The following is a 16,636-nucleotide window of genomic DNA, read 5'->3' on the forward strand; positions in this document are numbered from 1 at the left end:
AGATTAAAAAAAAAAAAAAAAAGTACTTTTAGGACTAAGCTAAAAAAGATTATCACACGTTTATTCGCATTTTATTTATTTTTTTGAAGACGTTATTATTTGTAGATTATTGAGCTTTTATGTTTTACTATTTATCTTTTGTACATTTAAATACCATTGACACGCTTATGCCGCGTTCCATTTACCTCGGAAATCGGAACTGGGAACTGGGAATGGCAGCCATCTTTGAATGGTAACTCGGGGGTGGTGAAGCTTCTTCCACTTTCCCAGTAGGAAATTCCACTTCGAGGGGCGTTCCAGTTGAAAATTCCAACTGGGAACTGGGAAATTCCGACTTCCGACGACAAATGGAACGCGGCATTAAGCGTGAATTATGGTTCCGCGTTAAATCGACGGCGTACCCTACGCCGTAGGCTCTGCGTTGGTGTAACGCGGAACCATAAATCAGCCTTTATGCGCGTCCACGCTCCGGCGCTGCAGGGGCGCTCTTCTCTTCTCTTCCTGCCTTCGTCTCGCTTTTTGCGGTAGTAATCGTGAAAGTACGGAGCGACTCGTCCTTCCGAGTAGTAGTAGTAGTTCTGCAGTAGTTTTAAGTTACGTTTTGTTCTCTGTTGTGGGGACAGGAAACGCCAAGGTTGGTGGTGCAGACTTTTGTTTTTACTTGTAAACGAGCATGTTAGCAGTTAGCTAACAACAACTACTACTATAAGGTGAGCCAAGTTGTGTAACTCCTTATACAAAACAATAATAGAACGTAGTTGGCTGTGTCATTAGCCAGTATCCAAAAAGGCAGAAAATATAGGAGTATACAAGTAATGTCAATGTGAAACAGAAACACAAAGGCAAACACAGTAATGTGTGATCTGGATTGCATTGTGGTGATTATTATATACCGTATATGAGTCAGGACTGACGTGTACATGGGTGGTTCTGTATAATAGTGTAGGGAGGTGGGGTGTATAAGACCAGAACCAGCTTCGCTTGTTTGGTGAGTAACATTCAGTTCTTTGGTTTCAGTTGAGAGAGAGAGAGAGTAGATGGTTCAGAGACACAGCAGGACCAGATTTACACACACTTCAGTGTGTGCAGAAGTTGAGGGAGACTTTGTGGAAATATTTTAATACGAATCCAGTTTATTGAGTTATCGTCGATTCTGTCTCTTGGAGCATGCTTGACTTAAAAACAAAGGTAGTTTTTATTGCTGCTTAATACTTACATTTTCAGTAGTATGACTGCTTCACTGGTTCATTGATTCTGGTGGTTGGACATAAATAAACTAAATGTTTCAGACTAAAAGAGTCAAATATATGATTTCCAGTTGAGACTGACTTGTTCAGAAATTTATATTTTTTTAACATGATGTGTAATTACCACCCTGTTGAAGAGTCTTTGAGATGAGTAAGGGTAGTTTCATACTGAGTGTCAGGTTCAAACTTCAAGCTGTCAAACACGTTTGAACATCTATGTCACATCCAGATACTTTCTTTTAGTCATTTAGAGATTCCTGTGAGAAGAAATTGCTCTTGGTTTCCTGCCCTAAACAGTTTTCTGCTATAGATTGATAAGACATTATCTAGTAAGTCAGCTGAACTGTTATCAAATTCAACTAATTACAGTGTGTTACTCCACAAAAAATGTGACTGAAGCTGTTTGTTTAATTAAGATGTGATAACTCAGCTTAAGTGAATAATTAATGCACTGACATTTATTTATTATTGTCAGAAAAAAATTATATATAAAGATAAATTGCAAAAATCTAACAATTGCATTGAGAAAATTACTTGAAATACAGTTCAAATGCATTGTTACTTAATAAGTTGAGTTGTGGACAAGTATTTTGAAATATTCAATAACCTGAACTGGAAAGAAATAAGTATGGATGTCACTTGAAAGAAAATATATTAGTAGCTTAAACCTTTTGCTATTATTACTGACAGCTGAAGAGTCTCGTGATGGTTATTTAATCAAGTGCTGTATTGGTTTGTTAACCCCCTCTTGTCTTTATTGGTTCACTAGTGTCTGAAATGAAACTGGACGCAGCAAGCTTCTTCTTTTAATGTTTTGTCATTTTCTATTTTAAGCCTTAGTTTAGTTGCAGTTTTGATTCCCTATATGGAACTTGTCAGATAACTAATAAGAAAAGAAGAAGGAAAAACATCCAGCCAGTACTTCTGAAAACAAGACAAAAGCTGTGCTTTGGAACCAAAAACCTAAAGTAGAAGTTCACTATATAGTATTTAACTTTCACAGTTTACACAGTCAACCATCCTTCTCCCACTTCAGAAAAATCTAAGATGGAATAATTTTGTGACCATTTACATTTTAGTTGACAACAAAATTATAGCATCAATAGGTAATAATTATAGTTTCATGACTCAAGCACACAATGGAACCTATGTAGGCATGCTGGGGGAGTACCGTTATGGGACACATGTTTCCTTTAATGGGGTTTTATTTTGATACACACGTTTCCAAATGAAGGGAGTTCTGCAAAAAGAAAAAAATAGTCTTGATATCCTATATTTAAAAAGGTTATGCCAGAGCCTTGGAAGCATGCTGCAGTCAGGGGACAAAGTTATTGCCTCTTCCAAAATGTTTGTATCTTTGCTTGTGTGGTTTTTGCTTTGGTAGTTCAATGATTGATCAGCCTACCAGGGACTTCAGATTTGGCCATACAGACAAGTTTATGCTAAAATATGGCACATTTACATAGCTAATTGAAAATGTTAATGTGAAATAAAATACTTTGTGGCTATATTGAGTTATTGTTATATTAAATGAGCATGAGGCAGGATTTATGAAAAAAATTCGTATACATTTTAAGTTTTCTAGTAATAATGTCAGATGAAGCGTTCCAAACCAAAACGAATGAGCCCTCTAGTGTATCTCTCCGTTGCCTTGAACAGGCTGTGTGCTGCAAAATGTGCTGCAATTCTGGACCTGAATTTCCCACGCTGTCCTGCGGATGTGACGTCAAATGACGCTGCATGCATGTTCTCCCCGTTCTCCCGTGCCGGCTTCGCTGTTGGCTGCAGTACCCCCAACGGCCGTCGTGGTGAAGGGTGGCGCTAGAGAGTCTCATTTCTTAAAAGGAGCCTCATGCTCCTTTAATTATTGTGTTTAAAAAATGAATATATCAAAATTTACGAAGATCTTGCATGGCAGAGCCTCTTCAGAATTTAAGTCCAGATAGGTTCATTTATCCCTGGTAATAATGAGGTGGAAAGTTATGACACCTTATATCCTTGTCTGACTGGTCAGGTGGGAGAAAGATAGTCACCACCCAGATTCCAGATTTGATTGTACTCAGACATAATATGTCTGAGTAGAATACAAATTGATATTTGATACGAGAAGCCACACACCTTACAGAGGTCAATGGATGAGCAATCTCTTGGCCGTCACCATGTTTACAGGGTATTGGCGAGCGTGGTCAAGCATGGTGGATCCACATGAACAAATGTCTAAGCAAATGTGTTGAGTCTTTTTTTTCCCATTTAAATACATGCAAAATACGTCCTGAATGACTGAAATTGTCACCCTGTCAAAGGTAGATAGTACAAAAATGTAACGCATACAATGTTCATGGCCCTCCCAATCTCTCCACTGAACTCCAAAACTGTCTCCCTCCCACTCCCACTGCTGTCGAGGAGTGCGGCATTCCCGCCAGAGTGCTTGCATCTTTTCCCTTCCAGCTTTCCTCAAGTGGTGGCGCTCCAGTGTTTACTTGAAACCTGGAGCTGGAGTTGAGGGGATGGAGGGTTTTTCTGGAGCTTGTACTGGACTGTGACTGGCATTCTGTAAACACGCCCCTGCCTCTGATTGGAGGAGCCTCAATAGGAGCAGTGGAAACTTGTAAATTGCTTCGCGAGCTGAAGGTGGTGCCAAAAGAGTGGATTTTTTCCTCAAATTACCAAGTTTATGTAATATTATGTGAAAATAGTCATACTTTCAGCAAAAATGACAAAAATACACTTACCAACACCAATTTTAATATATCACAACATTCTCTGATATTCCACTAGGGGGCACTAATATGAGAAGTAAACAAATCACTTCCATGGCAGCGTCAAAGCACCACCGTGAAGGCTAAAATTACATTTAGAACCAGCGTTCACCTGTTTGGTAGCTCAAAAGGCATACTAAGGCGAAAAGGACATGTGCTCTTCATCATAACAGCATGTACTCAAAAAAGTTAAACTTTTTTTTTCTGCACATGATTAACAAAAATATAGCCCAAAATCCTAAAAACCAGAAATTTCTTTAGAAAAACAAAAATGCAGCGATTACACAGATGAGTTATAGATATCAGAACCTCACCCAATTGTGATTAATTTGTCACATCAGAGTTGCCCAATTCTGGTCCGCGATAATCGCTATAATCGTTTCTCTGTTTCAACACCTGATTTTATTGAATGTGTCATCAATAGACTTGTACAGACCTATGATGATCCATTCATCTGAATCAGGCGCGTTGACACACGGAAACAACTAGAACATGCAGGGCAGCTGCCCTTGAGGACTGGAATTGGGCAATACTGGTATTTTCAGTAACCTATGAGATAATAGTCCGGATGGCATGACCACTAGATGGCCTCACATTCACAATTATTAGCTGTCTTATAATTTGTAAATTTTAAGTAGCAAATGTCACAAAACCTCAATGAAGGCAAATGGAATACGTATGTAGGAACCATTAGCCCTTTTACAGTGTGGGAAAACTGTAAGCATAGTGTAGAAATTCTTTAGATCGCAGATATATCAGTGACATGTTTGTGGTTCCATCCTCCATACTTCAACTTAAGAGAAACCAAAGACCTTATCAGTTGGTAAAAGATACCGATTCTTTTTTTATTACTGGTCGCGATCATTCCCATACATCAGTGTTTCTCAATCCTGGTCGTCGTGGGCCCCTGTCCTGCATGTTTTAGATGCTACCCTGCTTCAGCACACCGTGATAAAAGTACCTGTGTCATCAACAGAGCTGTGCAGACCTTGGTGACAAGCTAATGTGGACCTTTAATTAGAATCAGGTGTGTTGGTGCAGGGAAACATCTAAAACATGCAGGACAGGGGCCCACGAGGACCAGGATTGAGAAGCACTGCCATACATGTTTTCATCTGCAACGCCACCTTCTGTTTTTCCATGTTACTTTTTTTTAAAGGCAAACCGTCTGACCATGCAATTGAAACTGGATCCACATGGCTTCCACTGTAGATTGGATGATTTTCAAATATGGTGGGAACATCCCAACCAATCTCATTGTAACCTGAGCACAATGACAATAAAGTCTATTCTATTCTATATATGGATTTCCGACTAAACTACTTTCACCGTTGGTATTCTGAAGAATGAACAAACCTGTTTTGAAATCTGTTTCGAAATGCATGAATCATGTGTTACAACAGCTTCACAGAGTTTTGTTATCGTTAAGCCTTGTTGAGCAATTATTTGCTTTAGGGTTGAGAGCCTACTCAACTTGATAAAGCACCTTATATATTTATTTAATGACTTACACATGGATAGTAAAGTGATATTTGGCTGTTTTAACAGCTGTTTTGTTTTGCTTTCATTCGTAGGATCTAGCACCAGATTAATGGAGGACAATGGCCCACATCTCAATGGACTGTACAAGCTCTTTACCAGGGATTCCTCTCAGTGTCCTATCAGTGCCCATGGAGAATAAATACAAATGTCAGCAATGTCTGCAGGTGTTACGGAAACCTGTCCAGGCCCAGTGTGGACACCGTTTCTGTGTACACTGCTACAAACAGCTCACCAGGTACACTGGTCGTCATTTGACCACCCGCAAGCGCGTGAAATGCAACCCCCTACTGCCTCGTAGTGCTTCCTCTCTTACAGGATATGCCTCAGCACATCCTGTGTTCTTATTCCTGCTCACAGCATTGGAGTGACTTGCCTCAAGACTATTTACTTAATCCTCCCTCATCTCTTATTGACTGGACTCACAATTCTGATGTCCAGGAATCACAAGGATCTGCCTGTGCTGATTCATTCTAACTGGCTTCGCTGACTCTTTCTAAGGTGTTCATCGATTTCTTTTCGAAACCTTTTACCTCATTAACAGTGCTCCACTTGTTGAGTAATGCATCATTATTGAATAATTATACCATTATAGAGTGATAATACATTTAACATTGAGTATCACTTAATGTTTAGTGATACTTTTAAAGTTTCATTAAACATAAAAGGTATATGCTCAATGTTTCTAAATGTTAATCCTTGGCTTCATGTATGTTGGTAATTCTCCAATTCTCCACAATAGCAAAATTAAAAAAAAAAAAAGGTGACATTTTGGGATTAATTAGTGAATTGTTTAAGTGTTTGTGTTTTTAAGTGACCATTTCATGTGACCCATTTGAAAATCACCACTTGCTTTTGCTTGTGAATTCTACACATGACAGATGCACGTGCGCTTTTTTTTTGTTTGTTCTTGTATTTGTCTGCAGATTTGCAGTAGCAGACAGACTTTGTCAGCACTCCTATTGCTAGACTTTAGCTTCTTTGTCTTCCCCTAGCATTAGTTTATGATTCATCTTCATGGGCTGTGATCCAGATCGGGCAGCAGTTGTTCCCAACATTTAATTTTCATTTCATTTATTGATTCATTCACATTTGATAAACACATAACACAAGCAGCAGTTTAACTGTCAAACCACAAACCGTTTTTGTTTTTGTTTTCCCTCATTCTCATAGCTCGGGCCCAAAGCCTTGTGAAGCCTGCCGCCAGGAAGACATATATGAGGAACCTATTTCCATTCTAAATATCAATGAGGTGAGCTTCTAAATATATGTAGTCTTTAACCAACATTTGTATTTAAGTAGCAGCTGATTTAAAAGAAAAAAAGAAGGAAATACCGTCTTCCTAGTGTGACCACATTCTGATAGGGGGTTTCCATCACCACACAATCCACCACACTGTCTGCTTGCCTCTTCAATCAGCAGATTAATGTGTTTATAAGATGTTTTGTTCTTGCCCCCCACCCCCAACAGGCATTCCCAGACAATGCAGCAGGTCGAGAAATAGCAAGCCTTCCTGCCAGATGTTTAAATCAAGACTGCACCTGGTCTGGATCTATTAAGGAGTATGAGGTAAGGGATTTCACCCAACCTTTCCTTTGATATCTTGACTGTGTCCCCTGAACTCCGTTTGTAAGCAGTATCACCAGATAGACTTGCATTCTGCATCAGATTTTCAGGCAGTCCTTTTTTTGGCCAAAGGCATGCAGCTCATATTTTAGCAGAGCAATCTGCTGTGTTGCAGACGCAAAGAGTCCCACATTATCTGAGTCAGAGAAACAGGAAGTGAAACACCATGTGGGTTGGAAAGTCCCAAATGTTCTCGCGTGGTAGTCAACAGACAACAGTGGAAAGTACCATGAATGGAGATTATAGGGGCAGATTGTTAAAGGGCGAGTCATGAATTACGCAGTAAACTATGTCAGAGTGCTGCTAGTGAAACAACAGAAAAGCAGCAGCAGTATGATCATGTGTTCTGATTTAAGTTTCAGTGTTAATGTCAATTAATCACTCTTCTCCTGTTGTGTTTATACTGTAAATGCTTTTGCTTTGGAGCAGTGACAACGTTTGTTTAAAGAGATGGATTTTCATACTAAATTGTTTTTGGTTGTTATCAACTTTACTATATGATCTTTTTTTATATATCATGTTCTGCATAGAAAATATGAAAGTGGCGTATGACAAGACATCTGTTCAAATGGGCGCGTTTGGGTGATGTCGGAGATAATTTTGCATGCTCTTAAAATTTAAATCTTGTTGGCGCGCTGATCAAACCGTATGGGTATGGGTGTGATGGCATGCAATTTGACAAATAATAGATATGAAAGTGTTTTGCCGTTGCAGCATTTAAGAGATTTTTGCTATGTTGTGTGACACACCCAAGTGTTTGAATATTTTTGGGAAGTTGGCTCAGACAAAATTATTTCTAAAGACATGCACTGTCGCCCACTGCTAGCGTGACATGCCCCGAAAAACCGGCTAAATGTGGTTTTGAAGTGGGGCAGTTGGGAGCGGGCTTTGAGAAAATGGTTTTTAGAAGGAAATCATATTTATTTTGTCTATTCGAGGCACGTTCACTGCTGTAGCAGGTTTGAAAAGAAAGGAGTCAAATCGAAAAATGGGCTAACATACCTTAGCTCCTTGCATTGTGGTGGCCGGTGGCCGCATGGTCGGATCAGTGAAAGAAATCCACTTCCTGCTCAACTCGCTCCGCCTCTCTAAGAGCCTTCCCTCGTCACTTTCCCGGCAACGGATAAAACTAATATTTAGGATTTCTAAGTTGCATTGAATAGATTTTTTCACATTTATTGCAGAATTTATTTATATATATGTTTTTATATATATATGTTTTTATATATACATACACACATACATACACACATATACATACACACATATGAACATATACACACACATTATATATATATATATATATATATATATATATATATATATATATATATATTATTTTTTTATTATTATTATCTTAATTTGTTTAATTCCCATTTTGGTTTGATGACAAACATTCTGTTTTTCTACATTCCAGATTTTGGTACACCCTGTTCCACACCCGGCATTATTTAATTGTTTAAGTGTTGAAAGATCTTTTTAATGGTTGACAAAAGGTTTGCGTGTGCTTTCTTATATGGGAATCAATCACCTGTCAAACTCATTAAATGTGCACTCCTATGAACCGCCCCTAAAGGACAAATGTTTAGTGCTCAATTATATTTTAAAGATCATGCATAACAGACATGTTTGCTCTACATGAGAATGACAAATGGTGGGATAATGGAAGTTGTTTTTTTCTTTAAGGCTCAACATGAAGGGCGCTGTGAGTATGAACGGATACAATGTGAGGCGTGCCAAAGCTTTATCCTGTCCAAGGATAAGGAACGACATAATGAGAGAGAATGTGACGCAAGAACCCTCAACTGTAAATACTGCAAAATTACATTCAACTTTAAAGACATTAAGGTGAGAAATGGAGGATTTTGTGGTGTTATACAACTTGCTGGTTACATTTTGTAAACACAAAATAATATTCTGCTTTACTGAATATTTCAGGCCCATGATGAGATCTGTCTCAAGTTTCCCTTACAATGCAAAGATTGTGGCAAGAAGAAGATACCCAGAGAAAAGGTTTGAGCTTTTTATAAAATTGTCATTTTAATCTTTTGAAGATTTGAATGGATTTAAAATATTTTTGTTGATACTGATTGACATATATTAAACAAATAGCATAAAAAACAATATGTTATACACAAATATTGGATAGAATTATAAACTAGAATAAATGGTAAAGAAAAGTGAAAGCTGTTTGTGTGAAGGTCACATTCTTCTCATGACCATTTTAGTTTCTTTCTGACCAGACACCCTGTGATACACTTTTCACTTTCATTTTTATGTAGACGGTGTTCTAAAAATATGTTGCTTTAACTCTCAGCGTTTTTGTTTTTGTTGACTGTACTTTAGTTCAATGACCACATCAAGTCCTGCACCAAGTCCAAGAGTGCCTGTCCATTCAGTGAAGTGGGCTGTAAATCTATGGTATGTATAGTAAGCAGGTCAAATACTACTGAGCTGTTATTTGTATATCAAATGGTTGGTACAAACTTGTACAAACTTGTCTGCATTTTGTAGAAGATGAGGATGATGGATTTTTTATGCTTATAAATCAAGAATATAAATACGGTACACAATCTTTTCATGCACAAGATGTGCATGTCTGTTGTAGCATTATGACCATATGGTATAATTCCATCATATCTAAAGTGTCCATGCACTTTATCGCCCATGTAAGCAAAAACTTAAATCATTTTTTTCACATTTGAGGCCAATAATTGGAAGTTCAATCACTCTGGCCCCTAAGACTATAAAAATTAAATTTAAATGCAGCCCATTAAAAAAGACCCAGATGACAAAGAACCTTTTCTTTTTTCTTTTCTTTTGCCCTTGTTTTTTCTTTGGCCGCGTTCAGACTGCAGGCAAATCTGATTCATATCTGATTCCTTCTCATATCCGATTTTCAGGGCTGACTGTCCACACTGTTTTTAGCAAGTGTCCAAATCGGATCTGGCTCTGTTCAGACTGGGCCACATCATTGACTGATCTGACGGGTTGCCGTAGCAACGACGTCGGAGCGGAGGCGTCACCCAGCGCGTGTATTGTGTGACGTCATGTAATTGCGACAACAAGATGGAGCCAGCTCACATGCTGTTCCATACCTGGGCATACACTGTGCAATATTTTAAATCGTTTGAGACTGCCCCATCTCACTCTAATCCTCCCGTCGGACCTCTGTTACTGGAACTCGAGGCCGGTTTTGGGGCAAAACGTGCGTCCTGCCCACCCGATCAAAGGTTATGGGGATCCTTTGTTTTTTTATAATTTTATTTTTTTATATATATATAAAAAAATCCCAAAATATCTGTACCGTTTCTGATTGGGTCGGCACTGCGCATAATTTTTAAACACAACAATGAACGCATACCGCAAAAGTTGTGTCTCTGCGGAGGGACCCGGCGTCCCAGCAAAATGAGAAACAGAGAAAAGTGTTCAGAACAAAACCACCTGCAAACTAACAAACAAACCAACAAAGCTCAGAGTTAACAAAACGAACCAGCAATGAACAACTGGCAGCCCCGCTCTTTAACCTCTCCTCCTGATGAGCTGACGGGCTGCAGGTTCAGGCTCACAGCGCGACTGAAGGCTGATTTATGGTTCCACGTTACACCAACGCAGAGCCTACGGCGTAGGGTACGCGGCGACCCGCACCGTACGTGGAAATGCAGTCTTTTTTTCTGCTAATAATAGTTTTTGACGTGACATCAGAGATTGTAAATGCTCTCTGTGAAAGGATGAGTAGCTCCACAACTGGAAATGGGCGGGTGGTTTGGAGCGTCTGGGACAGTCATATCCGATCTGAGTGTTTGGAGCTGTTCAGACTGATCTGCCCAAATGCGATATGAATGCGATATGAAACTACCTCCCGGAGGTGGTTTCGATCTGGTTTGCAAAAATCAGATCTCATGCGGTTTGGGACTGTTCAGACTTCAAAAGAGTCATCCAGTTTCAATCTGGATGGGCTAAAAATCGGATATTTGCCTGCAGTCTGAACGCGGCCTTTGACTGACGGTATTGACCTTCTCATTTTATTCTGGCTTTGGGCTCCTCGCCCTCACAGCACTTAATTTTTCCTTGTCAAAGTCAGTATATGAAATGCAGGGCACATCTGGGCCACACAACATATGGTAAAGCCCAAGTTTGGCCCAGTTAATTTGATTTTTGACATATCCAGTCCAATTGAGTCATCTGTCATCTGTTGAGAAATATAACATAATAATCAGGAAATGTTAGAAGTGCTCTAAGTCAGATTTCCAGTAAAGCCAGACAAGTCGTTTTCACTTCCAGTGTGAAGATAAGTTAACTCTCCTCTAGTCTATTGTAATAAATCATCTCCAGTTTTCAAGTTGAAAGTATATGCAATCATATGTACCGCAAACAAAATCCTCCTAAATATGCCTTTCAAGAAAAGTATGGCTCGTCTTATCAGAATAATTTAATTTAGACATTTTGGTCTCTTGGATGTTTTGCATCAATACTATATGTGGTTCATACTTGAAAGCACTAAAAAGCTTAATTTTTAAGTGTAAAATTACACATTTTGAGAAACAAAGTTAGGCATTGAATATACATTTTCTCTCTTCCCACCATAACGCCTAAGGTCAAACATCAATATATTTTCAATTATTGTACATAAAACCTTAACTTATAAGTTTAACTTCTCACCTAGTTTTCTGACAACTCAAAGTGGGCGGGGCTACATTTGTAAAATGCCATATACACGGAGAAACCAATCAGAGCTTTGTAATGCTTTTAAAAAAATGTGCTGACGGTTGAGGATGTTGTGAAATGCTTATTGTACCTTGTCATGTCGAACCACACCTTCACATACCCAAGATTAGATAACAATAGATGGAATTTGATTGTCGAAAGTTGATTAGCAAAGAACTCCCCTGTGACTCCTTCAGCCTGTATTGGTGGTTGTTGAATCTGTGATATTTATTGACAATAGGGTTGCCACCTTTCAGAAATAGAAATAAGGGACGCCCTGATTTCAGCAGCGCAGGAGCCAAAAGAAAAAAGCTCCCAAACTTCTAAACTGAATAAAAATGTGTTTATTTTTATATAAAATTTTTATATAAAAAAACAAAATGCTTTGATTTCAAGTTTAAAGTGCTTTAATAGCATTGAACTTGTATGACTGTACAGACAGCCAACCATACTAGCAGCTGAAATATCCTCCTATTCTATGTATGTCCACATCAGCCCAGATGTATAATATAGCCTACAGGTGAAGAATATGGTGTAAAAGTTAATTTATTTAAATAATTCAACTAGAATATGGTGTAAAAGTTAACTTATTTCAATAATTCAACTAGAATATGGTGTAAAGGTTAATTTATTTCAATAATTCAACTAGAATATGGTGTAAAGGTTAATTTATTTCAATAATTCAACTAGAATATGGTGTAAAAGTTAACTTATTTCAATAATTCAACTAGAATATGGTGTAAAAGTTAATTTATTTCAATAATTCAACTAGAATATGGTGTAAAGGTTAATTTATTTCAATAATTCAACTAGAATATGGTGTAAAGGTTAATTTATTTCAATAATTCAACTTGAATATGGTGTAAAGGTTAATTTATTTCAATAATTCAACTAGAATATGGTGTAAAGGTTAATTTATTTCAATAATTCAACTAGAATATGGTGTAAAAGTTATTGAAAATACGGTACAAATCGCGTCCCGTATTAGTTCAATACGGGACGCAACATTTTTTTCTCAAATAAAGGACAATTCCGTATTTTACGGGACGGGTGGCAACCCTAATTGACAAGGACAAATATTTAAGCTTTCAAAGCAGGCATTTTCAAGAATGTAAGGTTTAATGTAAATATATAATAAAACAAGCTAAAAGTAGGGTATAAATATTATTTGTTAGTCTGACAATGTTACCTTATTTCCAAAGGCTCTTCTGATCTGTATTTAGTGGAGAGAAGAAGAAAAAAAATCTACTTGCTGAGTGGAAAATAAGATTTTTTTTTTTTTTTACTTTTATTTTTTGCCGTGTGGAGTATTAAGTTATTATTTAGGAAAACAGTTTTCCACGGATAAAATACTTCACATGTTTATGTATATAACCAGTTATGTGTCTTTACCTATTTTTCCCTAATGCATATTTAAATAAGCTCTGTTGTGTTTGCTCTGCGCCCTCTCAGATAGAGAACGGGAAGCTCAGCGACCACGAGCACAGCAGCACCATGGAGCACTTGCGTCTGCTGCTGCCCATGGTGCTGTCAATGGCCCGGACTCGTGTGGAGGCGAGTGGACCGGGGGAGTGGCAGGAGGACTCTGGGCTGGGGCTTTACAGGGCTCCAGATGAGGGAAGTGGGGCTGCAGCCCCCGCTCACACCGTGGACTTGGACAAAAAAGTAAGCACCAGCAAATTAGGAGCTATTTGTCAGTTATCACTTTTTCCTCATATAAAAACAGGACTGTAATTAAAATTGTTCTGGTTTTCCAACAGGTGGGTGCCCTAGAAAACATTGTGTGTGTCCTGAATCGCGAAGTGGAACGCAGTTCATATACACTGGAGGCTTTCGCACATCAGCATCGTTTAGACCAAGAAAAGATAGAAAATTTGTCTAACAAAGTACGACAGCTTGAGAGAACGCTGAATGGGAGAGACTTGCAGCTGTCTGAAACCATGCAGTTGGTTCGAGAACTTCAGTTCTGCACCTACGATGGGATATTTGTCTGGAAAATTACTGATTTCTCAACCCGCAGGCAGGAAGCCGTGGTTGGTCGAGCGCCTGCAATGTTTTCACCAGGTAAGATGTGAGTTTTAATAATGATAGATCTTCTGTTTTAAAGTTATCATGAAACCAGTTAAACATTACATGTGAATGTGGGTGACCTAAAGATCACATGGTTAATGTGATGTCTCTTGGCGTGAAGACGAGGGAACTTCCAGTTTTCACACTCTTGTTTATCTTCAGGGCGGGCGCATGTCTCTCCAAGTTTCTTGTAACTTTTTAAGGCTTTATTTAACTTATTGAATTCCTCTTTTTTTGCAGCATTTTATTCCAGCAAGTATGGCTACAAAATGTGTCTCAGGCTGTATTTGAACGGTGACGGGACCGGTCGGGGCACACACCTCTCACTGTTCTTTGTTGTCATGAGGGGCAAGTACGACGCGCTGCTCAAATGGCCTTTCAGTCAGAAGGTACTAAAATAACTAAATATTAGTGTTAATCTTCAACCAGCGCATTAAGTTCTACTAAACAGACTCCTGTCTTACCTCAGGTGACCCTAATGCTCCTGGATCAGAACAACAGGGAGCATATCATTGATGCTTTCCGCCCTGATGTCACCTCCACCTCCTTCCAGCGGCCAATGAGTGAGATGAACATCGCCAGCGGCTGCCCGCTCTTCTGTCCACTGGCTAAGCTGGCTGGCAAGAGTCCCTATCTAAGAGATGACACAATCTTCATCAAAGCCATTGTTGACCTTACAGGCTTGTAGAGTGCAGACTGTGGAAGTTGCACCAAAACTTGTTTGAGAAATGATAAGATATAATAATAATAATAATCATTATAATTATAAAAAAATCTATATACGTAAACCTTACTATATATAAGTTTTAAATATGAGATATATTAAAATACATAAAAACTATATCTTAATAGTTATGTAACTAAGTTTACATTATATATTACAAAAACATCTATAGACTTAGCACTGAAAACAAATGCTAATATTTCTAACAAAATAATAAACCATAATAATAATAATATATATATTATATAATATTAGTAGTAAGCTTTACACTGTTAACGTTTTTCACATGTGTGTCATGATGAATAACATTCTTTCTGCATAGTTTGGACTATCAAACAATATTATTGTATTGGAAAAATAACCACACTTTACGAAATCCGATCATTGGTAAAACAGCTTCTTTTTTTTTACTGTCAAATACAAATACATTTAAGTAATACCTCAGTCTTTTTCATCTTGAAAAACATGACAAAAAGAGGTCGGGTTTGTTTTAGCTATATTTCATATTCTGTTCAAGCTTACTTTCCCAATGATTACATATATTAATTTCTGTGTTCATGTTTGTGTTTTTACACTTTTTGAATTTACAAATTCAGATTTGATTTCTGAATGATTATAGCTGTTCAATGTATTGGTGACAAATAAATAAAAAGTGTCTGTTATTTAAGCCCATTCATAACCTTTTCTTGAAACTGAGGACTTTTGTAACCTTCAATTAAATGCGTCTTGGTTATTTCAGATTATAGGTTTACAGATTTGATTTAACAGCCCAAATAATTCATCAGTTGAACAAGAAAGTAATCAAACATTGATTATTAGGTTGATCTATTTAAGTTGAACTTTAAGACTGAACTTACTGTAAAGTCACAGCAGAAACTGATCAAAAACATTGCGCTTAACAGTAACTGTTGCATTTGCATAACAGAATGCATTTCTTTTGATGTCATAACTTAAAGTGGTTCATCTTAGTTGCCATTCTGGGACTTGAACCTGGGTCCAGGCCCAAGCACACCTCTGTAGCCACTAGACTACCACGTGCGTTTAGTGGGTTTTCTGTTCAATGTTTCATCGCACATTTCCCTGCAAGCAATTTCCATACTTGGTGCAGTTTGCATGTTCTTTTTGTCTGGGTTTCCCCCTGGTTATCTAGTTTCCTCCGTCGGTCTTAACGCACCATGTTACTTAAAGGGGACATATTATGGCATTTAATGTATATTTTAAACAGGCCTTGAATGTCTTAAAAACAATCTAAAGCTTGTTTTTTCTACATAAATCAGAAATCCAGCCTGTGGGCCCTGTCACTAGTTTTACCGCTTCTAACCCCTTTTTCTGTGCTCCATTCTAAGGGGGGGGGGGGGGGTATGATAATGAGGTTCAGTGCTGATTGGCTCCCTGAATGACGTGTAGCAGGGGAGGAGGATAAACCTCACTCCGCCAGAGCAGCCCGAGCCTGTAAATTATCACAACACTGAATTTTCACAAATGTAAACTTTATTGTTAAAAAAATAAAATATGAGTTGTATATAAATAACATGTATGCACTATTTCAGCCGGACCGCGCTTTGGGAACCAGCAAGTAGGCTGGAGCAGCGCGCATCACCGCGGCTTTAACCGAGTAATCTGACCGGTTCCGACCGGCCGGGACTGCAGGAACCGGCCTGTACTGGTAGCAGGGACTCCCGGGGACCGACCAGCGGAATTTCAGCCGGATCTGCCCGGCGGATGCTGCGCGACGGGCGCTGCAACCGCACGGCGGGCGCACAGATCGGCTCCGGAGCGCATCCGCGGCGCATCACCCGTTATCGGGGATCAAACCGACAGATTTGGCTGAAAATCTCGGAGGGTGAAGCTGGTCCAGCCTGGGACAGACCCCCAAGGACCCAGCTCCCAAACCACCCGGGAACCTGGATGATTTAACCCGGATCCGCGGCGTCCGACTGGCTGAAGGAAGCACCGCTCCAGCC

The 16,636-nt window shown here is 38.8% G+C and overlaps 1 protein-coding gene across 4 annotated transcripts; it reads left to right on the top strand.

Annotated features, from left to right (window-relative positions):
• Window positions 1-482: 482 nt before the first annotated feature.
• On the top strand, window positions 483-15,618 carry traf2b (Tnf receptor-associated factor 2b). Of its 4 annotated transcripts, none has more exons than XM_061734130.1 (11): window positions 483-634; window positions 5,581-5,783; window positions 6,719-6,797; window positions 7,016-7,114; window positions 8,858-9,019; window positions 9,110-9,184; window positions 9,518-9,592; window positions 13,331-13,543; window positions 13,639-13,942; window positions 14,189-14,337; window positions 14,418-15,618. In XM_061734130.1, the coding sequence occupies exons 2-11, from the start codon at window positions 5,608-5,610 to the stop codon at window positions 14,634-14,636; spliced, it is 1,551 nt and encodes a 516-aa protein (XP_061590114.1). In that variant the 5' UTR covers window positions 483-634; window positions 5,581-5,607; the 3' UTR covers window positions 14,637-15,618. The 4 variants fall into 4 exon arrangements, with proteins under 4 accessions (XP_061590114.1, XP_061590113.1, XP_061590116.1 ...); XM_061734129.1 differs by having other exon boundaries at window positions 508-710; XM_061734132.1 differs by lacking the exon at window positions 483-634 and adding an exon at window positions 910-988.
• The last annotated feature ends 1,018 nt before the right edge of the window (window positions 15,619-16,636 follow it).

Source organism: Cololabis saira, chromosome 11 (assembly GCF_033807715.1).
Source record: "Cololabis saira isolate AMF1-May2022 chromosome 11, fColSai1.1, whole genome shotgun sequence".
NCBI lineage: Eukaryota > Metazoa > Chordata > Actinopteri > Beloniformes > Belonidae > Cololabis > Cololabis saira.